Below are 22,563 nucleotides of genomic sequence, written 5' to 3'. Positions count from 1 at the left end.
CCTGGCAAAGCTCCCACCTAGAAGCAGACGCCTGTCCCTCATGCCTGCCTGGCCTGGCCCCGCCCCAGTACCCTGGACGTTGCCCTGAGCCCCTGGGCAGTTGCGCCAGGTGAGAAACCTGAACAGCTTCCTGGTGAGGACCCGGTTAGTCCTGGTTGGCACCAGGACCCTGCTGGGCAGGCCTAGCTTCACACTGTACCTGTGTGGCCTGTCAGCACCACCCACCTGGTGCTGCGAGCTCACAGTTTCACATTTCCCCCACCTGCCCACAGACCTGTATGGGGCCAGCTTGATGGCAGCTTGCACACGAGAGTGGCCCAGGCTGGGGAAGGGCCCCTGTCAGCCGTTTGGGCGGGGGTATGTGGCTGGTGCAGGAGACACCTCCTGGATGTCGCATGTGCTCACAGCCAATTGAGGGACACACTCCTGGCTGGCCCCTAGCCAGCAGGCTGCTCACACCATATTCCATCACCAAGAGGAGGAGTCCTGCCCTCCAGCTCTCAGCCCCATTTGGGGACGTCAGAGAGCCTGGGCTTACCCCTTTCATTCAGGAGGTCAAGACAGTGCAGCTCTGGGAGGCCAGGGCTGAGCCAGTCCGTGATGGGAGACAGGGCTGACAGGACTGGCTCCCCCAGGCTCTGGAAACAACTCTTTCCCCACAGCCTCTGGAAAGGCCCCTCCCTTCGAGGCCTGGTACACAGGAGGCCGCAGGTCCTGGCTGGGCATGGTGCTCATGCCTGGAATCCCAGCACCGTGGGAGGCCGAGGCAGGTGGATCACCTGCGGCCAGGAGTTTTGAGATAAGCCTGGCCAATGTAGCCAAAACCCCGTCTCTACTAAAAATGCAAAAAATAACTGGGCGGGGTGGCGTGTGCACGTAGTCCCAGCTACTCGGGAGGCTGAGGCAGAAGAATCACTTGAACCTGGGAGGTGGAGGTTGCAGTGAGCCGAGATGGAGCCATTACTCTCCAGCCTGAGTGACAGCAAAGTACTCTCTGAAAAGAAGGCTGGGCTGGGCGCGGTGGCTCAGGCTTTTAGTCCCAGCACTTTGGAAGACTGAGGTCGAGAGTTTGAGACCAGCCTGACCAATGTGGAGAAACCGTGTCCCTATTTGTAAAAATACAAAATTAGCCAGGGGTAGTGGCATGTTGCTGTAATCCCAGCTGCTCAGGAGGCTGAGGCAGGAGAATTGCTTGAACTTGGAAAGCTGAGGTTGTAGTGAGCCAAGATCACGCCACTGCACTCCAGCCTGGGTAACGAGTAAAACTCCATCTCAGGGGGAAAAAAAAAAAGCCTGGTGGGCTTTGGCCAAGGCGTGCAGAGGGGAGTGTCCCTGCTCCTGGACAGGTAGGACGTGGTGGAGCCTGTGGTGTGCTGGCTCCTAAGTGTTCCCTCTGTGACCCACGGGGCATTTTGTCCTGTCGGAGTTCTGGGTGGCAGAACTCGTCACTGCTCATACAGGGCCTCTCCTGGTGCGGCAGGAGGCATCTGGCTACGTAGTCGGGCACCCTTGGAGCCACATGTATCCTCCTTGGCTATGGGGCACATGGCCAGGTGCTCTTCTTCATCCTGCCGTTCTCTGCCCAAGATGCCTCTCCCTGTAGTGGGGCCAAGGCCCCGGGTGGCTGTCCCCCTGTCAGGAGGCAGTTGTGCCTGCATTCCCGCCCGTTAACTGTCCAAAGCCCCAGCAAGCGTGAGACCCCCTTATCCAGCCTCTCCCCAGACCAAGGTGGAGGCAGAAGTGAGGTCCAGTGGCCCCAGGGCAGGGCCACCACCTCCCTAGTATGGGCCGTGCCTGGGGCCGTGCTCTTGTCTGCTGGCCTAGGGCAAGGGCAGGGATACTGGCTCTGCTCCTCCAGCACCCTTGGGCACAGAGCCTGGGAACCTGGGAGGCTTGGGCAGAGCCGGCTGCCCCCTGTCAGGAGGCAGTGGGCAGTCTCTCATCACTGGGAGCCTGTGGCACCGCCCATCTGTCCTCCCCAGTTCCCAAGCGTGAACTGGCCCCAAGCGTGGCTGTGTACCCCAGAAGGAGTCCTGGTGGTGGCACAGGGGCATCTGGGTCTGTGCGAGGGCCCCTCAGTCACTTCTCCCCTGCCTGGACATCCAGGTGGGTGGGGAGTGGAGTCCTCTACTGCCAGCACCCCAGCTCCCCCATCCTGTGGCGTCGCAGGAAAGCATCTTCAAACAGGCTGATGACCACAGCAGAGCATGGGCCTGGACACACCTGGGAGGCCTGGGAAACCCAGGACAGCGGAGCCCAGTCTCCAGTGCCCCGCCCCTGCGGTGGAAAGATGACCTCATGTAGACATCATGTTAGCCCTCAAGGTCATGCCTCAGGGCCCAGCGACCGTCACCCTTGTGCTGTAGGGAGAGCCCCTCCTGCAGGTGGCAGTTGCGCCCATGGATCGAGGCTGGTTCATGCAGTCAGAATTCAGACCCACGTGGGAGTGACTGCGTTCTGCTTTTGGGTGGTGCTCTCCCAAGTGCTGGGGTGGCTGGGCTGCAGTGGTGTTTGACCAACCCCACGCCTACATCACCCCAGCCACGCTCTTCTGGGGTCCCTGCGGATGCGGTGAGGATCTCTGGTTCTCTCCGCAGGTCTGACTCCCAGCACCGCTTCTGGAAGCCCAGTGAGGTGGAGGAGGAAGTGGTCAACGCCGACATCTCCGAGCTCCACAGCCGCCACATCACTTTTGCGGGGACGTTCGAGCCAGTGCAGCACCGGTGCCGCGCCCTGAGGCCAGATGGCCGGCTCTGTGAGCGCCAAGACCGGCTGAAGGTGAGACCAGGGCCTGAGGGCCGGGGGAGGTCTGGAGGAACCAGGGTGGCAGCTGGAGGGGTGCTGAGCCCCACCTGCCCTGGCCCTGGGTTGGGATGCTCGTGAGTACTGGGAAGCCCATGGAAGGGGCTTGTCCATGGTGGGCAGGAACTGCTTTGTCGTGGCTGTCAGAAGATGGTGTCCAGAGGCTCCTGACCCAGGGCCCTGTAGCCCAACAGCTGGGCACGTGGCTTGGCAAACTCACCAGGGGCTGAGATGCATGGTGTCCTCCATGGTTACAGCCTGGGTCTGTGCTGGGCTGGGCTCTTCAGAAGCGAGGAGAGGCCGGGGGGCCAGGGCAGTTTCCAGCCTGGCAACTGGGCATGGTGCAGGGAGATATTCACTATGTCCAGGGTGGTGTGAAGGAGGCCTACACTCTCCACAGCTGCCCAAGAGCTCCTAGCTCTAGAGGGAGGACAGAGCCACCTCCGTGTCCCTCCGGTGCTCAGGACGCCCTCCCTGAGGGGTGTGTTATGCACACTTTGGCCTTGGTAGCTGTTTGTGCTTGAAGGGGGCAGTGGTCAAGGCGAGCGGAACCCCTCCTTTCCTCCCACTCACAGCCATTGTGCCCTTGCTCTGCAGTGCCCTTTCCACGGGAAGATCATTCCCAGAGACGATGAGGGACGGCCACTCGACCCAGAGGAGAGGGCCCGGGAGCAGCGGCAGCAGCGGCAAAAGCAGGAGCGCCCAGGTAGGTCTGGGCAGGTGGGCGGGGTGGCGCCACGGAAGGCACTGCCTCTGGCAGCCCGGGTCATGTCTGCGGAGTCACGGAGCACCTGCTCTGCCGGCGTGGTCCACAGTGCTTACACGACCCTCAGTCCTAATTGGTAGAATCCAGAGGGGTGCTGCCCAAGTGTCCTGGGTTTGGGGGATCCAGGGGATGCTCCATTTTAAGGAGGAGTCACATGTTCTTGAGACCCTGACCAGGAGGTGGGCATCCAGGGCCCCAAAGCCACCGGTGCTGTCTGTGTGGCTGGGTCCTGCTTCCTCGTCGTATTTTCAGGCAGGTGAAGGCCTTGAGGTGAGAAACGTGATGGCACTGAGCCCAGAGTCCCTTCCAGGAAGCCCTGGCCTCCCCAGTGCCCTACACCTGCCCTCTGGCCTCTCCAGTGCCCTGAACCTGCCCTCTGGGCTCCCCAGTGCCCTGCACCTGCCCTCTGGGCTCCCCAGTGCCCTGCACCTGCCCTCTGGGCTCCCCAGTGCCCTGCACCTGCCCTCTGGGCTCCCCAGTGCCCTGCACCTGCCCTCTGGGCTCCCCAGTGCCCTGCACCTGCCCTCTGGGCTCCCCAGTGCCCTGCACCTGCCCTCTGGCCTCCCCAGTGTCGGGCACCTGCCCTCTGGGCTCCCCAGTGCCCTGCACCTGCCCTCTGGGCTCTCCAGTGCCCTGCACCTGCCCTCTGGGCTCCCCAGTGCCCTGCACCTGCCCTCTGGCCTCTCCAGTGCCCTGCACCTGCCCTCTGGGCTCCCCAGTGCCGTACACCTGCCCTCTGGGCTCCCCAGTGCCGTACACCTGCCCTCTGGGCTCCCCAGTGCTCTGCACCTGCCCTCTGGCCTCTCCAGTGCCCTGCACCTGCCTTCTGGCCTCTCCAGTGCCCTGCACCTGCCCTCTGGGCTCCCCAGTGCTGTACACCTGCCCTCTGGGCTTCCCAGTGCCCTACACCTGCCCTCTGGCCTCTCCAGTGCTCTGCACCTGTCCTCTGGGCTCCCCAGTGCCCTACACCTGCCTCAGTGTGCAGGCTGCCATGGCTCTGTCCAGAATGCATGTGGCCACTGTCTAGGCACCTGCTGTGGTGGCAGGAGTGCAGGTGCCAGAGGTCCCGGACAGCAAGACCACTGTGGAGCCTGCCCCAACAGCAGGGCTCATGTGCCTGCCTCCCTCAACCGGGGCCCATGTGCCCGCCCCCCCTCACCCGGGGCCCATGTGCCCGCCCTCCCTCACCCGGGGCCCATGTGCCCGCCCTGCCCCACCTCACCCGGGGCCCATGTGCCTGCCCTGCCTCACCCTGGCGGAGGTGCATATCTATTTTTCAGGGAAGATTTGTTTTTGGGGGTCCTGGCCAGCCTCAGGCTCCCTCTCTCCTTTTTAAATCTTATTTTTTATGTTTTTGGAGGCAGGGTCTCTGTATTCACCCAGGCCGGAGTGCAGTGGTGCAATTACGGCCTCCCAGGTTCGAGTGATCCTCATGCCTCAGCTTCCTGAGTAGCTGGAATTACATGCCACCATGCCTAATTTTTGTGTTTTTATTTTAGTAGAGGTGTATTGCCCAGGCTGGTCTTGAACTCTTGGTCTCAAGTGATTCTCCTGCCTTGGCCTCCCACAATGCTGGGATTACAGGTGTGAGCCCCCCTGCAGCACAGCCTCGCTCCTTTTCAGAGAGTGACCGCGCCTGCAGGCCTGGACCGGGCCCAAAGTGGGGGTCGCATCTTGTCTTGAAGAGCAGTGCTGGGGCCCAGCGTCCCTTCCAAGCTGTCTCTGCCATGGCTCCTGGCATCTTGCTCTCTGGTCATGAGAAGCAGGTGTTGAAGGCAGCTTGATGCCCAGAGGCAGCGGCTTGGCCTGGGCGATGGGGAGGGCCCTGTCCTGCTAATCTCTGGGCCAGGCCATCCCTGGTGGCTCACACTCAGGAGCAAATTAAGTGCCTATTCTTTGTGTCAACCCTGAAGAGTATCTGGTTTTCCAGCCCTTGGTGACTTGTTAACAAACAGGTATCAGGCCGCGGGCTGCGGCCGGTGCTGGCCAGTCAGATGTGAAATAGCATCTCTTTACTAACTACAGTATTGATCCCCGCCTCCCTTGCGCACGGGGCAATTTTCCTTTCCCTAGCGCTAACCTCAGTGACAATGTGCGTGGTGCTGGAGGCCCGTCAGCGCCCAGGAAGGCCATGCGGCCCCGGCATCTATTGATTTTCCTCAAAGGCTTTTAAATTGCTCCTTCATTTCACTGAGACGCTCGCTCCATCTCTACTGGGTGCCGGCGCTTTTTCGTTGTGTTTAAACAATTGCTCCATTCACTGGGTTCCTAAACTGTGACGCCTTCTTATTACTGGGAGATAAACTGTTTGGACAGTTTTCCTTAATCTTGGATTAATCGTTCCTGTATCTGAATTGTGGGCCCCGTATTCCTTCACTTCAAAGAATCCGCTTGGGGAGGCCAGGCCATCCATCTGAGGCGCAGGTATCCCTCTGGGGATGTGCCGCTGTGGCCTGGCCCCGCTGGCCCAGCTCGTGGGGTCTTGTCTGCAGGAGCAGGTGCCTTGGACCATCGGTGCCTAGCCCCTCCTGTGAGCCAGGGTTGTCTGTAAGTCCCTCAGCCATCACGGTCCTTTCAGGGGTGGCCTTCCTGAGCCCGACCAGCACCACGCCTGGTGGATGCCCACCACTGCCTTGTACGAGGAACCCCACAGGAAGCCTGGGCCTCTGAACCTCGAGGGCCTCAGTGCCACTGTGCGGTAGGTGCTCTCAGCCTGCAAGGTTGCTCAGTGGGCTGGGGACATTTGTGTCCCCTCACTGCCACAGGGCCTCAGGTAGACAGTGCCCAGCTTGCTTGGGAAGGGCAGTTCCGTCTAGGAGAGCCCACTGTGCATTTCGAGGCCTGCGGCCAGGTCATCTTCAGACCAACTAGAAAGAAAAGCCCTTTGCCGACCGTCATGCTCAGCCCAGCTCTGCCGCACGCACCTTCCCAGCAGCAGGTGTGTCCGGCAGGGCCACAGTTGGCCCAGCAGGGCCACAGTCCAGCCTGCAGGCAGGGAAGGAGCTTGCGGATGGCGCCATCCCCCCAACTGCTAGCCTTGGGTGCCTTCCAGCCTTGGAGGTCCATGGGTCCATGGCCCTAGGAGTGGCCTCTGGGCCCAGTCCCAGCTCCCACCCCTGTGGGCTGCAGGGGCCTGTGGGGGTGCAGGGCGGTGGGGACTAGCTCTGTGTCACCTTCACCGCACAGTGGCCGATGTGCCCGCTCTCCTCAGCCTGCTGCTTAGAGAATGCGAGTCACCAGCACAGAGCATCCTCTCTGGCCCACTGGTGCCAGGGTATGGGTGTGGGCAAGCTGACCTGGCCCCCCCATCAGTACGAGACCAAGAGCCCCTCCTGGGCGCCTCGAGACTCTGGCTGGTGCCAGGCGTTTCCTGAAGTTCTTGAGTTTTGTTTGCAGAATGGCAGGACCCTGAGTTGATGAGAGATGTGGAGGCAGCCACAGGGCAGGATCTCGGCTCGTCCAGGTACAGCGGGCAAGGCCGGGGGAAGAAGAGGAGGTACCCCCACCTCACCAACCTGAAGGCCCAGGCTGACACTGCCCGCGCTCGCATTGGGAGGAAAGTCTTCGCCAAGTAAGAGTGGCTGCTGGGTCACCTCCCACCACGTGGTCCCCAGAGTGAGGGTATTCGAGGGAGACCATCTGAGTTCCAAGATATTCCAGGGACCTGGGGCCTCCAAGAGCTCCCCTGCTGTGAGTTCCCGTGGGTGACCACCACCTGGCCTTTCCCCGGGGAGGGGCAGTGCCAGCCAGCAGGGGCAGCAGGCCGGGTCTGGTCAGGAATGCACCTGAGTGCTCCCCGGGATAAGAGGGGCTTGACCACCAGGCACCACCATCCTCTATTCCTGGGGAAGCCGTGCTGGGACACGGTGCACACTGGTGCACAGTGAGCCCCTGGTCTCTCCCTTGCCGGGCTGCGCCCCAGGTCAGTGCCTGCATATTTCTGCTGGTGCACAGTGAGCCCCTGGTCTCTCCCTTGCCTGGCTGTGCCCCAGGTCAGTGCCTGCATATTTCTGTAGCGGTGACTGCAAAGGCTGGCAGAATGGGGGTCCACGCATCAGCCCCAGCAGAGCCCACCCTGGCACGGCAGCTCTGAGCACTAACTCTGGGAGGCCGACCTGGTGTCTCTGCAGCCTGACCGGTTAGGCCTCAGCAGGGCCAGAGTGCGACGCCCACCAACCCAGTGCCCCCACGTGCGGCCTGTCTCCTGGGGCACAGCCCGGCGCCCCCGCATACGGCTTGTCTCCTGGGGCACAGCCCGGCGCCCCCACATACGGCTTGTCTCCTGGGGCACAGCCCAGCGCCCCCGCGTACGGCTTGTCTCCTGGGGCACAGCCCGGCGCCCCCGCATACGGCTTGTCTCCTGGGGCACAGCCCGGCGCCCCCACATACGGCTTGTCTCCTGGGGCACAGCCCAGCGCCCCCGCGTACGGCTTGTCTCCTGGGGCACAGCCCAGCGCCCCCACGTGCGGCCTGTCTCCTGGGGCACCAGCCACTTGCAGGGCACTGTGTTTCTCTCTTCTCATTGCCTTGCTGTCCCCAAGAAAATTGAGAGTACTTGTTTAGAAGCACCTGAGACTGTTGAGTCCCTCCCGAAGCTGTGCCAAGTCCCTGCTAGTGCAGGTTTGTCTGGAAGCGCCAGTATGATGGTCCCCACCTGTCGCCATCCCAGAGAGCACTCTTGGATACACCTGGAAGGTGCTAAGTGTACGGGTCAGAAGAGGGGCCTCCTGGCCAGCATGACTGTGCACCCTACTGAGTGGGCCCGGGAAGCGGGGAGGCGCCTTCACCACACCCAGACAGCTTGCCCTGGGCTGGTGGGTGGCGCATCCACAGCCTTGCTTGGGTGGGGCAGTGGTGCTTGTGTAGGCTGCAGAGAGGCTGACTGGGGCCTCTGGCACAGGGCTGGACCCATCATGTCTGCCGGCCATCCAGGGTGCTCGGCCCCTGGTAGCTCAGGGTAAGGCTGTTTTCCTGTGGCTCAGCCAGGGGCAGAGGCCAGCCTGTGTGCTGCTGCCCAGGAGGATGAGCAGCCAAGGGTCCTGTGCTGGGCTCCTCCGTGTCTCATGGGGACAGCGAAGCCCATGGCAGGAGCTGGCTCTTCACAGTAGCTGTGTAGCCCAAAGCCCTCCCTGCAGAAAGGACCCAGGGTGACTGCAGGCTAAACCCTGCCTTGAGGGCCCCCATAGCAGTGCCTGGCAGTGCCACTCCCCAGGAGGCCAAGGGGGCCCTCATCCTGGAGTACGGGAGGCCACGGGAGAAGTGCCAAGGTGGGGTGGGGCCACCTTCACCCATGTAGAACCACCCACCTCAGACCCCGGCTCTGGGACCTGTCTCTGTCTTGGGACGGGCCAAGGGGCTGGTGACCATCTGTCTCTGAAGGTGGCAGCTACAGAAAGTCTGTCAGTGTCTGAGGGCAGCCACTGACCCAGGACCAGTGCCTAACCCTGGTGACGCCCCTGCTGGGAGCCCAGACCCCTGGGGGAACCTCCCAGGTCATGTGTTGCCTCGTTTTCCCACAGGGCAGCTGTCCAGAGGGTAGTTGCAGCCATGAACCGGATGGACCAGAAGAAGCACGAGAAGTTTTCAAACCAGTTTAACTATGCACTGAATTAGAGAGCGGCGCCCAAGGCACCCTCCGCACCTCTTCTCCCTCTGCCAGTGCCTCAGGACACCAGAGTGGGTGTGGGTCTGGGCAGTGACCATGCTTTGTCTATTACTGTGTTTGATGTAAAGGAATGTATTAAAATGCCCTGAGTGGGCTCTTTGCTGCACCATCTGCTGACAGGTCTGGCCATGCCAAGAATAGGCCCTTGAGCCTGGAGATGTGAACCTGTGCAGTGAGCCTGTTCCCAGAGGGCGTCTGAGAGTTCTTGTGGAGCCACTGCCTGTGGTGGGGCAGAAAGTGTGTGCAGCTCCACCTTCAGGGCACGCATCCCCCAGCCAGGAGGCCACCGCTCAGAGGAGCTCTGGGGAAGCCCACTTTTGTGCAAATGCTGTTTTTAACACAAACACCAAGGCTAGGGAACCATTCACTCACCTGCTTCTGTTTCTGGATGTGCCTTTTCATACAACGTGTGGTCTTTTGTGTGCTGAAGACTGATACCGAGCATCTTCTCGCGTGCCTACTGGCCACTTGTATGTCTTTGGAGAGGAGTCTTTCAAATCTTTTTCCTGTTTTTAGTTGGAATTGTCTGTCTTGAGTTGTAACAGCTTTTTTTTTTGTCTTAGAGATGGGCTTTCACCCTTACCCAGGCTGAGTGCAGTGGTACAATCATAGCTCACTGCAACCTCAGACTCTGGGGCTCAAGCCATCCTCACTCATCAGCCTCCCAAGTAGCTGGGACTACAGGCGCACGCCACACGCTTGGCTAAATTTTTAAATTTTTTGTAGAGACGAGGTCTCACTGTGTTGCCCAGGGTGGTCTCAAACTCCTAGCCTCAAGCGATCCTCCTGCTTCAGTCTCCCAAATTGTTGGGATTGCAGACATAAGCCACGGCTCCCGGCCACGAGTTTTGTGTATTGTGAGTACTGGATCCTCATGTGGTTTGTACAGACTTTCTTCCATACTGTCTTTTCACTTTCTGGATAGTGTCCTCTGAAGCACAAAAGTTCATTTTGATGAAGTCCAGCAGTTTAATCTGTTGTTTTGTTGCTTATGTTTTTACTGTCACATCTCAGCAGCCGTGGCCCAGTCCGGAATCAGAGATTTGCACCAAGTTTCTAAGAAGCATGTACAGTGTCAGCTCTCAGGTGTCGATCTTGGCCCGCTGTGAATGAGGCTATGTGTGTGGTGTAAGAGCCCACGTTCTTCTGCATCTGGATATCCCACATGCACCATTTGCATGGTTAGCCCAGCACCATTTGTTGAAAACATTATTTTTCCCTGGTGAATTATCTTGGCACCCTTGTTGATAATCACTTGACCAAAAAGGCACAGGTTTATTTCTGGGCACTCTGTCCCAGTGACCTGTCAGCCTTACGCCTGCACCGCAATGCGTCGGTCAGTGTGGCCATGTTGGGGCCGGTTTCACTTTGTTCTCTTTCAAGGTTGTCTTGACCACTCTGCATCCCTCGCATTTCCAAATGAATTTTAGGGTCTGCTCCTCAGCTTCTTCAAACAAACAAACAAAATAGGAACTGCGTTAAATCTAGAGATTGCTTTGGGCTGCATCACATCTTAATGTTGAATCTTGAGTCCTGAGCTTCTGACTCTCTCTCCATTTACTTGGGTCTTTTAAAATTGATTTCAACAGTATTCTGTTGTTTTTAGTATCTAAGTCTTACACTTACTTTGTTAAATTTACTCCTAAGTGTTTCATTCTTTTTGATGTGTAACCAAAAGGATTATAAATGCAATTATAAGTTTATTTGTTCTCTGAATTTCATCATTGCTAATACGTGGAAGTACAGCCGACTTTGCGTATTGATCTTGTATCCTGCATTCCTTGCTGAACCTGTTTCTTCTCAGCAGTCTCGTGTTCCCTCAGATTTTCCATACACAGAATCATGTCATCTGCAAACAGCTTGCTTTCTGGTCTGGATTTCTTTTGTTTCTCTGAGCTAACTGCTCTGGTTAGTACCTCTGGGACAGCGTTGAGTAGATGTGGTGAGGGCAGGCATCCTTCTCTTATTCCTGGTCTTAGCGGGACGCTCTCAGCCCTTCACCCTTGAGTGTGATGCTGTCTCAGGTTGAAGACGTCACTTCTACTCCTGGCTTGAGTGTTTTTGTCATAAAGGGTTGAATTTCGTTGGAGCTTTTTCTCGTCTGTTGAGATGATGGTTTGATTCCTGTCCTTTACTCTGGTGAGGCGGCATGCTACATTGTTTCTCCTGTTGGACCCACCTTGCTTTAATGGGATGAATTGTGCTTGTTCCTGGTGTCTGCCCTTTCTCTGTGCTGCTGGATTGCTTTGCTAGGATTTTGCCTCTATGTTGATGAGGGACGTTGGTCTGTGGTCTTCTCGTGATGTGCGTCTGGCTTCAGCCACATCAATACTGACCTCAGAGACTGAGGTGGGAAGTGTTCCCTCCCCTCTTATTTTTTGGAAGAGTTGTGAAAGATTGTTGCTAGTTATTTAAACATTTGGTGGAATTTACTGGTAAATTTACTGCTGGGCTTTTCTTTGTGGGATTTTTTTTTTCTAATTCGGTATCTTCACTTCGAGATCTGTTTAGATTTTCTGTTCCTTCTTGAGTCAGCTTCAGTAGTTTATCTTTCTGGGAGTTGGTCCCTTTCTAGGTTATGTGTTGCAGTCTGTTTACATATAATTGTTCATAGCATTTAAACATTTCTTTTAACTGACAAGGCCTCACTCCGTTGCCCAGGCTGGAGTGCAGTGGTGCAATCATGGCTCACTCCAGCCTCAGACTCATGGGCCCAAGTGATCCTCCCACCTCAGCCTCCCCAGTAGGTAGGAATACAGGCATGCACCACCACATCCAGCTACTTTTCTTTGTCTTGGTTTGGTTTGGTTTGAGAGAGTCTCGCGCTGTCACCCAGGCTGGAGTGCACTGGCGTGACCGTGGCTCACTAGCCTTAACCTCCCAGACTCAAGTGATCTTCCCATCACAGCTTCCTGAGTAGCTAGGACTACAGGGGCATGTCACTGTGACTGGCCAATTTTTTTAAACCTTATTTTTGGTAGAGATGGGGGTCTCACTATGTTGCCCAGGCTGGTCTCGAACTCCTGACCTCAAGAAATTTTCCCGTCTTAGCCTCACAAAGTGCTGGGATTAGAGACATGAGCTACCGCACTCACCCCTACTTTTCTTAAAAATTTTTCTGTAGAGATGGGATCTTGCTGTGTTGCCCGGATTGGTCTCAAACTCCTGGCCTGAAGTGATCCTCCCACCCTGACCTCTCAGCGTGCTGGGATTGTGTCCTGTGGTTTTGGTCATTCTCTTTCACTCCCCCAGTCAGTCCAGCTGAAGATTTATCAGTCGTGTTGATCTGTTAAAGAAACAGTGGTTTTATTCTTCCATTCTTTGTTCTGTTGATCTCCACTGCGGTCTTCATCATTTCCTTTGGAGTTTCATTTTCTCTTCTTTTTCTTGTTTCTTAAGATGGAAAATTGACTTATTGATTTGAAATCTTTCAACGTAGATAGAATATAGAAATCTTTCCATTTATATAGCTATACATTTTTATCTGAGTGCTGATTTATTTCATTTCCTAAGTTTTGGTATATTGCATTTTGCCTTTTTTAAATCTCAAAGTATCTTCTGATTTCTCTGGTGATGTCTTTTACCTCTTGGTTATTTAAGAGTGTGTTGTTTGATTTCCACATATTTGTGAATTTCCGAAATTTCCTTCTGTTACTGATTTCTTTTCTTTTTTTTGGTTTTGAGAGACAGGATCTCACTTTGTCTCCTGGGCTGGAGTGCAGGGCCGTGATCACAGCCCACTGCAGCCTTGACCTCACACCTCAGCCTCCCCGGTAGCTGAGATTATAGGTGTGCACCACCAGGCCTGGCTAAATTTTTAAAAATTTTGTTGTAGAGACAGGGTGTGACTGTGTTGCCTAGGCTGTGTTGGAAATCCTGGGCTCAAGTGATCCTCCTGCTTCGGCCTCCCAAAGCATGAGCCCCTGTACCTGGCCTGTTAGTGATTTCTTATTTCACTCCGTTGTGGCTAAAGAACATACTCTGTATGATCTGCCTTCTTTTGTATATGTTGAGAGTTATTTTATTGGCGTACCGTATTTTCTGTCCCCGAGTACTGAAGCGTATCTCTCCTGCTCCTGTTGGGTGGCGAGTTCTTTAGATGCCTGTTAGGTCTCTGTGGTTTATGGTGGTGTTTTTGTCTTCTCTTCCCTTCCTGATCTTCTGTCTAGTGATGTTGATGTTGAATGTGGCCTACTGAACCCTTCAATGGTGTCAGCTTTTGTTTGGTACATTTCGAAGCTCTGTTGAGTGCATCTGTGTTTCCGTGTGATGAACAGACCCTTTATCATCTCGACGTGTCCTTCTCTGCCTCTGGTAACAAAGGTTGTGGTAAAGTCCCTTTCATCTGATACTGGTAGAGCCACTCTTCTGATTGCTGTTTGCGTCGTACCCTTTTCCACCCTTTTATTTTCATTGTATCTCTGAGTGTGAAGTGTTTCTTGTAGGCAGCATATAGAGGGGTGATGTTTGTAATCTGTTCTGCTGCTCTCTGCTGTGAGAGAGGGATGTCTAATCCATTTACATGCAGTGTGATGACGGAGAAGGCTGGCTGTATAGCTACCATTTCTAAGTTTGTTTCCTAGATTGCCTTTTTTTTGTCTTTCTTCCTGTATTTGACATTTAATTCTATTGTAACATTGTAATTTCCTTGTCTGTTCTACTGGGTTTTTAAAAAGTAGTTTTCTTAGGGCTGCTGTGTTACTGTAACAACTTAATCAGGTGCTCAGATGACTTATGTACAGAGACTGTAGCTTTGTTTCCCGTCAGCTTCTTGGTGCTGTTTTCATGGTACAGATGCCACCTTGTAGACTGTAAGCCCATCAGCAGTCTCGTAATGACTTCTTTGTGCCGTTGTCATTTAAGGCACGTAGCAGAGGAAAATGTACGAGCAGAAGTGAGTTGCCGTCGTCCCCGTCGCTGGTTTTGCAGTTGTCTCGGGCGCTGTTTGTGTGGATTTGCTTGTAGCGTCTTGGACTTCAGCCCGAGTATTTCTTGCAGGACAGATCTAGTAATGAATTCTCTATTTTTATTTATCTGGGAATGTTGTCATTTCTCCTTCACCTTTGAAGACTAATTATGCTGGATATAGCCCTCTTGGTTGGCCCTCTTTTTCTTTCAGTACTCTAAAGATGTCGTCCCACTGCCCTCTGGCCTCCGTGGTTTACAGTAGAAGCCAGCCACTGACCTGGCGGGAGGCACTGCCCTGTGTGTCTTGGTCTCTCTGGCCTCTGTGGTTTACAGTAGAAGCCAGCCACTGACCTGGTGGGAGACACTTCCCTGTGTGTGGGTCTCTCTGGCCTCTGTGGTTTACAGTAGAAGCCAGCCACTGACCTGGTGGGAGGCACTGCCCTGTGTGTCGGTCTCTCTGGCCTCTGTGGTTTCCGGTAGAAGCCAGCCACTGACCTGGCGGGAGGCACTGCCCTGTGTGTCTTGGTCTCTCTGGCCTCTGTGGTTTACAGTAGAAGCCAGCCACTGACCTGGTGGGAGACACTTCCCTGTGTGTGGGTCTCTCTGGCCTCTGTGGTTTACAGTAGAAGCCAGCCACTGACCTGGTGGGAGGCACTGCCCTGTGTGTCGGTCTCTCTGGCCTCTGTGGTTTCCGGTAGAAGCCAGCCACTGACCTGGCGGGAGACACTGCCCTGTGTGTGGGTCTCCTTCGCTTCTGTTTTACTGAGAGTGTCTAGTTGTGGGTCTCTGAGTGTGTCTTACTTGCAGTTCTTTGAGTTTTGTGGATATAAAAGTTAATATTTTTCAGCCAATTTGGGAAATTTTGGGTCGTTGTTCCTCAATATTCTGTGTCCCTCGTCTCCGTCTTCTCCTCGGACTCCGGTTGTGTGTATGGGTGTGGAGCTGGGCAGAGCTTTGGGGGCTTCTCTCACTCACCCTTATTCCTTTCTCTTCTCATAATGGAGTGGAGCGACTCAACTCACCTGTCTTCAAGGTCATGGATGCTTTTGCCAAACAAAACCTGATGTCCGGCTGCTTAGTGTGTCTCATTTATTGTACTTTTCCAAACTTCCATTTGCTCCTCTTCTATAATTCCTGTATCTTCACTCACATTCTTTACTAGTGAAGCATCATTTTCATACTGTAATTCTGAGGAACAGCTTTCTGTAGTTATTTGAACATATTTATAGAAGCTGATGTAAAGTACTTGTCTAGGCTGGGGGTGGTGGCGCACACCTGTAGTCCCAGCTACTTGGGAGGCTGAGGCAGGAGAATCTCTTGAACCTGGGAGGCGGAGGTTGCAGTGAGCCGAGATTGAGCCAGTGCACTCCAGCCTGGGCCACAGAGTGAGACTCTATATCCAAAAAGAGATAGAGAGAGAGAGAGAGATTAGAGAGATAGAGATGTACGGACAGACGGAGGACCTGTCAAGTAAGTTTAACAGAAGGGCTTATTCAGCGGCCTTTTGATGGCCTTTTTTCTCATGTATGAGCCAAGGAAGTAACATCCTCTTTCTTTGTGGTCTCAGTATATTTTTTAAGACTGGACCCTTCGGTAGTGTGCTGTGCAGCTCTGGAAGTCAGATGCCCTCTCCACGAGCCTGTTTTCTGTTGCTGTTACCATTTGTTTAGTGTACGGACTGATTTGAAGCGTCCACCTAGTCAGCTTCATGTTCAGCCGGTGACTGGACAGAGGTCCTCTTCAGTGCTTTGTGCCAGTACTCCTGGTTCTGCCAGATGCTGAGCGTGCCTTCAGCGCTCACGCAGTAGCTGCCCCCGTGCCTCTTCACTTCTCACTTGCACATAGCCACAGGCCGGCGAGAGGTGACAGGGTGCTGCTCGGGCCTCTCGGCACACACAGCGCTGTGCTTATGCACCGCCTTCCATGCCTCCAAGAGTGGAGCTTCTCAGCAACCACCCTGGGCATCTCATTCTTGAGATCTTCCTTTCAGGAGTTTTGGCCACCTCCTGTCTGCCCCAGCTGGCACCAGCAACGTGCAGTGTTACACAGCAGCTGCCGCTGCTTCACAGACACCTCCGGAGCCAGCTGAGCCGGGCCAAACAGCAACAGGGCCTCCGAGTGGGATTTTTCCAGGAAGCAGCCAGACAAGTCAGATGGTTATGATTCTGCAGGGGTGGGGCCTTGGGTGGCTGCAAACCGGGTCCTCCCCGTCTCCAGGCACAGGGCATGAGGCTGCTGGTTGCAGAGGCTGCTGCGGAGCTGGGGAAGGGACATGGGAACACTGCAAGTTAGATGCCATGGAGCTCCCTGCTCTTACCAGAATCCGGCCATTTTTCTTAAAACACTCTTGGATTGTTACAAGCCTTCTCTTCATCTCCAGAGCTTTGAAAAGCAGATTTGTCAGTTACTTTTCTCCTGTCTTATTGGCGTATTTCCCATTCAACTGTGGGAGCTTGTGGGCTTCCAAGTTAAGAACTTGGGGGCTGTGTGATGTGTTGCAAAGCATCTCCTCAGTTTGCCTTCTGATTTTCCTTTGGTTTTGCCATGTAGGTTTTTATGTAGTTGAAATGCCAGTCTTGTCTTGGCTTCTGAGTTTTGTGTCCTAGAGTGCTCTTCCCCACTCAGAGATTATGTTTGAAATTTTTTCCATGTTTTCTTCTAGTACTTTTATGGGTTTCGTTTTCACATTGAAATCAGTGATCTACTTCTAATTTTTTGATATAAAATGTGAGCCAGGAAACCTAGTTTTAAAATTTCAAATAGCTGCCAGGTGTCCCTGCACCGCCGATGAGCAAGTCCATGCCTGTGCTGACCTGGAGTGCCCGCCTGCTCACCAAGGCCTGGCACGGTGGCCCTGTGGTTTCCTGTCCCGCTGGCCACGTCAGACAGTTACTGTAGGTTCCACTCACGGTGGCTTTTAAATACGTTTATGTCAGAGACCCCTTTTCTCTTTCTGTCCACCTCGAGATAAACTGGGGCTGTTGGGATGAGATGGAAGAGGAAAGATGTTTTTGTAAAAGTGAATTCAGGACTGATTTGTTAGCTTGGTGCTTTTTATATCAGACCCTGTAATGAATTTTCCTGAAAGCTTATTAAAAGAAAAGCCTGCGACTCTGTGCTTGTGACCTGTAGAAGTGAGGGGCCCTGTGGGGTGAGGGTGCTGGGCTGGCCCTTCTGGCTGGTAGGGTGAGGGTGGGGACTGTGCCCCTGGGAGCAGCTTCAGCACTGAGGGTCCAGGGCACTGTCAGTGACTTGGCGCTAAGGGGGTGCTGGGATAGGCCCTCCTTTTCTCAGATCCCCTCAGCAGACCCCTTCCCAAAGCGGTTTGGGTCCCCATGAGCCAAGCAGATGGAGGGGGCGGAGGAGCCCGGGGCAGCCTGGCCTGCAGAGGCATTTAGAGCCAGAGGGCAGGGCTGTGCCCAGTTCCTGCAGACATCACCATGAGAGTGGGTACCCCTCACCTCAGGGAGGGAAGGGAGCAGCGAGGATTAAGGCGGGGAAGACTAGGCCTGGGGGTTCCTGAGGACCATGAGAGTGGTCCCGTGACTCAGGAAGAATCTGCAGACTCCCTTTGCTGACACTCCTGGAGGGAGCCCCAGCAGCCCCGGGGAGCTTCCTGCAACACCCCCACCCCCAGCCCTGCACACCTGGGGTTGAGCCTGTGCTAGGACTGAGCCTGGGTGGCTGAGGAGCAGCACAGATGCCAGGGGCAGCAGCTCGCCGTCCCTTCCCTGCGTGTCTGTGCTGAGCTCACCGTCCCTTCCCTGCGTGTCTGCTGAGCTCGCCGTCCCTTCCCTGCGTGTCTGCTGAGCTCGCCGTCCCTTCCCTGCATGTCTGTGCTGAGCTCGCCATCCCTTCCCTGCGTGTCTGCTGAGCTCACCGTCCCTTCCCTGCATGTCTGTGCTGAGCTCGCCATCCCTTCCCTGCGTGTCTGCTGAGCTCGCCGTCCCTTCCCTGCGTGTCTGTGCTGAGCTCGCCATCCCTTCCCTGCATGTCTGCTGAGCTCGCCGTCCCTTCCCTGCGTGTCTGTGCTGAGCTCGCCGTCCCTTCCCTGCGTGTCTGCTGAGCTCACCGTCCCTTCCCTGCATGTCTGTGCTGAGCTCGCCGTCCCTTCCCTGCGTGTCTGTGCTGAGCTCACCGTCCCTTCCCTGCGTGTCTGTGCTGAGCTCGCCGTCCCTTCCCTGCGTGTCTGTGCTGAGCTCGCCGTCCCTTCCCTGCGTGTCTGCTGAGCTCGCCGTCCCTTCCCTGCGTGTCTGTGCTGAGCTCGCCATCCCTTCCCTGCGTGTCTGCTGAGCTCACCGTCCCTTCCCTGCGTGTCTGCTGAGCTCGCCATCCCTTCCCTGCGTGTCTGCTGAGCTCGCCGTCCCTTCCCTGCGTGTCTGTGCTGAGCTCGCCGTCCCTTCCCTGCGTGTCTGCTGAGCTCACCGTCCCTTCCCTGCGTGTCTGTGCTGAGCTCGCCGTCCCTTCCCTGCGTGTCTGCTGAGCTCGCCGTCCCTTCCCTGCGTGTCTGCTGAGCTCGCCGTCCCTTCCCTGCGTGTCTGTGCTGAGCTCGCCGTCCCTTCCCTGCGTGTCTGCTGAGCTCGCCGTCCCTTCCCTGCGTGTCTGCTGAGCTCGCCGTCCCTTCCCTGCGTGTCTGCTGAGCTCGCCGTCCCTTCCCTGCGTGTCTGCTGAGCTCGCCGTCCCTTCCCTGCGTGTCTGCTGAGCTCGCCGTCCCTTCCCTGCGTGTCTGCTGAGCTCGCCGTCCCTTCCCTGCGTGTCTGCTGAGCTCGCCGTCCCTTCCCTGCGTGTCTGCTGAGCTCGCCGTCCCTTCCCTGCGTGTCTGCTGAGCTCGCCGTCCCTTCCCTGCGTGTCTGTGCTGAGCTCGCCGTCCCTTCCCTGCGTGTCTGCTGAGCTCGCCGTCCCTTCCCTGCGTGTCTGCTGAGCTCGCCGTCCCTTCCCTGCGTGTCTGCTGAGCTCGCCGTCCCTTCCCTGCGTGTCTGCTGAGCTCGCCGTCCCTTCCCTGCGTGTCTGCTGAGCTCGCCGTCCCTTCCCTGCGTGTCTGCTGAGCTCGCCGTCCCTTCCCTGCGTGTCTGCTGAGCTCGCCGTCCCTTCCCTGCGTGTCTGCTGAGCTCGCCGTCCCTTCCCTGCGTGTCTGTGCTGAGCTCGCCGTCCCTTCCCTGCGTGTCTGCTGAGCTCGCCGTCCCTTCCCTGCGTGTCTGCTGAGCTCGCCGTCCCTTCCCTGCGTGTCTGCTGAGCTCGCCGTCCCTTCCCTGCGTGTCTGTGCTGAGCTCGCCGTCCCTTCCCTGCGTGTCTGCTGAGCTCGCCGTCCCTTCCCTGCGTGTCTGTGCTGAGCTTGCCGTCCCTTCCCTGCGTGTCTGTGCTGAGCTCGCCGTCCCTTCCCTGCGTGTCTGTGCTGAGCTCGCCGTCCCTTCCCTGCGTGTCTGCTGAGCTCGCCGTCCCTTCCCTGCGTGTCTGTGCTGAGCTCGCCGTCCCTTCCCTGCGTGTCTGCTGAGCTCGCCGTCCCTTCCCTGCGTGTCTGTGCTGAGCTCGCCGTCCCTTCCCTGCGTGTCTGCTGAGCTCGCCGTCCCTTCCCTGCGTGTCTGTGCTGAGCTCGCCGTCCCTTCCCTGCGTGTCTGCTGAGCTCGCCGTCCCTTCCCTGCGTGTCTGTGCTGAGCTCGCCGTCCCTTCCCTGCCTGTCTGTGCTGAGCTCGCCGTCCCTTCCCTGCATGTCTGTGCTGACACGGGCCAGTAGCCCAGGGCTTCAAAAACAGGACCATCCCCAGAGGCTTCAGGCCCAGAGGGGACAGGATGGGCACTGTGGCAGCCTCACACTGCAGGCGAGGTCAGTGCAGCTGTGGGGGCCTTGGCAGGTGCACACTGAGTCCCACTGAGGAGGGGAAGGGAGCTCCATTCATGCGGCATCCACCAGGAAGGGCGGAGGCTGTGAAGAGGCCCCAGGCTGCCAAGGGTGCACAGCAAAACAGAGGGTCACCCTGGGTCGTGGGGACAGAGGAGCTGGGGTCTGGAAATAGCGCTGCAGACAGAGCATAGCTGCCAGGCACAGCCACGTCGGCAATTGGATCTGCTGGGCATGGCTCTTGAGAAGGGCAGAGGCATCGAGCAGAGATTCCAGAAGTGGGGTGCCCGTCAGGGCAGGTGGCCTGGGTCTGGTGGGCAGGGCTGGCAGGACCAGGCCCTCAGTGCCAGGCCAGGGCTCTCTCCCAGGGCTGTGGGGGTTACTCGGGCTCACAGTGGAGGGAGCCCATCCTGGCTGGTCCAAGGTACCGCTGCCCTCATCCACGGCAGTCTGGTTGAGTTCAGCCCGGAGAGCAGCAGAGAGTGGGTGCAAGACGTGACTGAGGGCGGACTGGCAGGCATGGGTCACAGCCCCAGTGCAGGGGTGGACAGGCCACCGTGGAAAGTGGTGTCAGCTACACAACCGGAAACCCCAGGTAAGAGTGGCTCGTACACATAAGGGTTTGTGTTCCATTAAGCAGAGTGGAAGGTAGCTGCCCCCAAGCACGTCTGAGGGGGCCAGTGCCACCAGGACCTTCTTTTTTCCCATTTCCTGGTTTAGTATCAGAGCACATGGTCTCCAGCCACACAGCTACCTCATGGCCCAAGGTGGCTACTGGGGCTCCAGCCATGATCAGGTCTGCAGAAGGGAGGAAGAGGGCTTTGCCTTCTCTCTGAGCTGATTCCCACAAGGAGCCTTCCCGGATTCACCCTCCATCCACCCCCCACACATTGCTCATGTGGACTTGGCCAGAACCTAGTCACAGGCAGCAGCATCCAGCTCCCTGCTTCCCCAGAGGCAGGACATGTGGCATTCAACCTGGGAGATGAGAGCTCAGCCACTTTCCCAGAAGAGAGAAGGCGTCCACCCCACAAGAGCTGTCTCCAAACGGGGTCACCTGGCAGGCGGCCGAGAGGAGGTGGGACGTGCACATCCCTAGCTTGTCACCCATGAGCGAGGCCCCCCAACAGTGGATGAGATGCCCCCCACCCCATGGGCCTCTATGGACGAGAAGGCAATTGTGGGATGGTGGAGGGGTAGCAGTGGTCATGGGGGCAAGGACAGGGCTCAGCCCCGTGGCCTCCCTAAGGTGCGATCCTGCAGACCTCCCTCGCTCCCCACCCCTGCCCCTCCCTCCCTGCAGTCGCCTCCCTCTGCTGCTGGGCTATTTGTCCAGCCTCCCCTCTACCATGGTCAGTGGCTTCCCTATAGAAAGCCTCCGCTCCCAGCTGATGCTGATGGGGCCTCAGGGAGTCCCTACCAGCAGCCAGAAGAGACCAGGAGTGAGGGGGCACTCAGTCACCAGGGAAGAGTGGGGGGCCCAGGTGACGGCCACCACAGGCAAGACACTGGGTGTGGGAGTCCCCTAGGGATGGGCATGCAGCCCAGGGAGGCAGGGGCATGTTGGATGCGGGTGTTCCTGGGCATCTGGGTATGGGTGGATCAGATCGGATGTGGGGGGTCCTTGGTGCCTGGGGTTTGCTCTGAGGCTGTGGGGCTGGCTTGGTCTGGGAGGAGCTTAGTCTGGCTTCATGATGCCTGGAAAGCCCCTGGCTCTGGGGGGACATTGCAAGCAAGGACGAGATGAGGCACACCATTGCCATGGCGGGAAGGCAAGTGGGGGCTGAGGGTTCCCCAAGCCCAAGACACCCCACGACTAAGGAAGAGGAACCAGCCACTGAGTGAGCAGGGCGTTGGGGAGGCCACACCAGGATGGGGCAGCCAAGGGCCTGAGTGGGGGTGAGAGCCTGCTGGGGGTGAAGTGAGAAGGAAGTGCAGACGCAGGTGTAGACAGCTCTTTTGATAACTTTGGTTCGAGGCTGGGAGGAAAGGGGGACAGCTGAGGGCCCCACAGGGTCCGGGGAGGATGGTGCCTAAGCTGGGAGGCACTGGACCACATCTAAAGCCCAGCAGGGGCCGTCTCACCGGCAGGATGCCGGCAGGCAGCAGGATCTTGCGACAGGGAGCTGGGCTTGGACATGTGGCCAGCCCAGGGCGGGGTTGTGGAGAGGACACAGTGGACTTGGGGTAGGAGCTAGGTGCCCACCAAGGTCGAGACCCTGGGCTTCAGAAAAGACCAGGCAGGCTGAGGCTGACTTTGTTCAGCAAGCCCAGCTGCCTGGGTTGGGGGAGTGGGCAGGTGGGCATGGGGGCGGGGAGCATGAGGGAGCTGGGCAGGGGCGGTGGCGCCAGCCCATCCTCCCCTTTCACTAGGTATGAGATGCCCAGGTCAGATACACCTCCCAGCCTCTCTTGGCTAGGAGAGGGTGCGGGCCCCAGCTCTGGTCAATGGGACATGAACAGCTGTGTTGTGTGGGCTTCCTGGAAAGCTCCTTGAAAGAGAGGGGTGTTGCTGGCTGCTCCCTTTCTTCCTGTTTGCAGCCGGGCTGAGGATGGAGCCTCAGCTTCCATTGAGGTCTGTGAGGC

At 57.1% G+C, this 22,563-nt stretch overlaps 1 protein-coding gene across 10 annotated transcripts in view; it reads left to right on the top strand.

The window, feature by feature from the left end:
• The window catches only part of UVSSA (UV stimulated scaffold protein A), a 48,972-nt gene extending 31,720 nt beyond the window's left edge, over positions 1–17,252 (top strand). For 7 of the 10 annotated variants that reach the window (XM_035294363.3, XM_035294358.3, XM_035294362.3 and 4 more), the window contains 4 exons: positions 2,598–2,778; positions 3,400–3,508; positions 6,965–7,139; positions 9,088–17,252. In XM_035294363.3, coding sequence (XP_035150254.2) covers positions 2,598–2,778; positions 3,400–3,508; positions 6,965–7,139; positions 9,088–9,181 — 559 coding nt within the window. In that variant the 3' untranslated portion in view covers positions 9,182–17,252. Of the gene's footprint in view, positions 1–2,597; positions 2,779–3,399; positions 3,509–6,146; positions 6,267–6,964; positions 7,140–9,087 lie in introns of all 10 variants that reach the window. The other 3 variants (XR_013533236.1, XR_013533235.1, XR_013533234.1) reach the window with 1 other exon arrangement.
• Positions 17,253–22,563: the final 5,311 nt, after the last annotated feature.

The sequence above is a fragment of the Callithrix jacchus genome, chromosome 3 (assembly GCF_049354715.1).
Source record: "Callithrix jacchus isolate 240 chromosome 3, calJac240_pri, whole genome shotgun sequence".
Taxonomy (NCBI): Eukaryota; Metazoa; Chordata; class Mammalia; order Primates; family Cebidae; genus Callithrix; species Callithrix jacchus.
The sequence above is the reverse complement of the archived record's forward strand: the minus strand, read 5'-3'. Positions and strand labels throughout refer to the sequence as shown.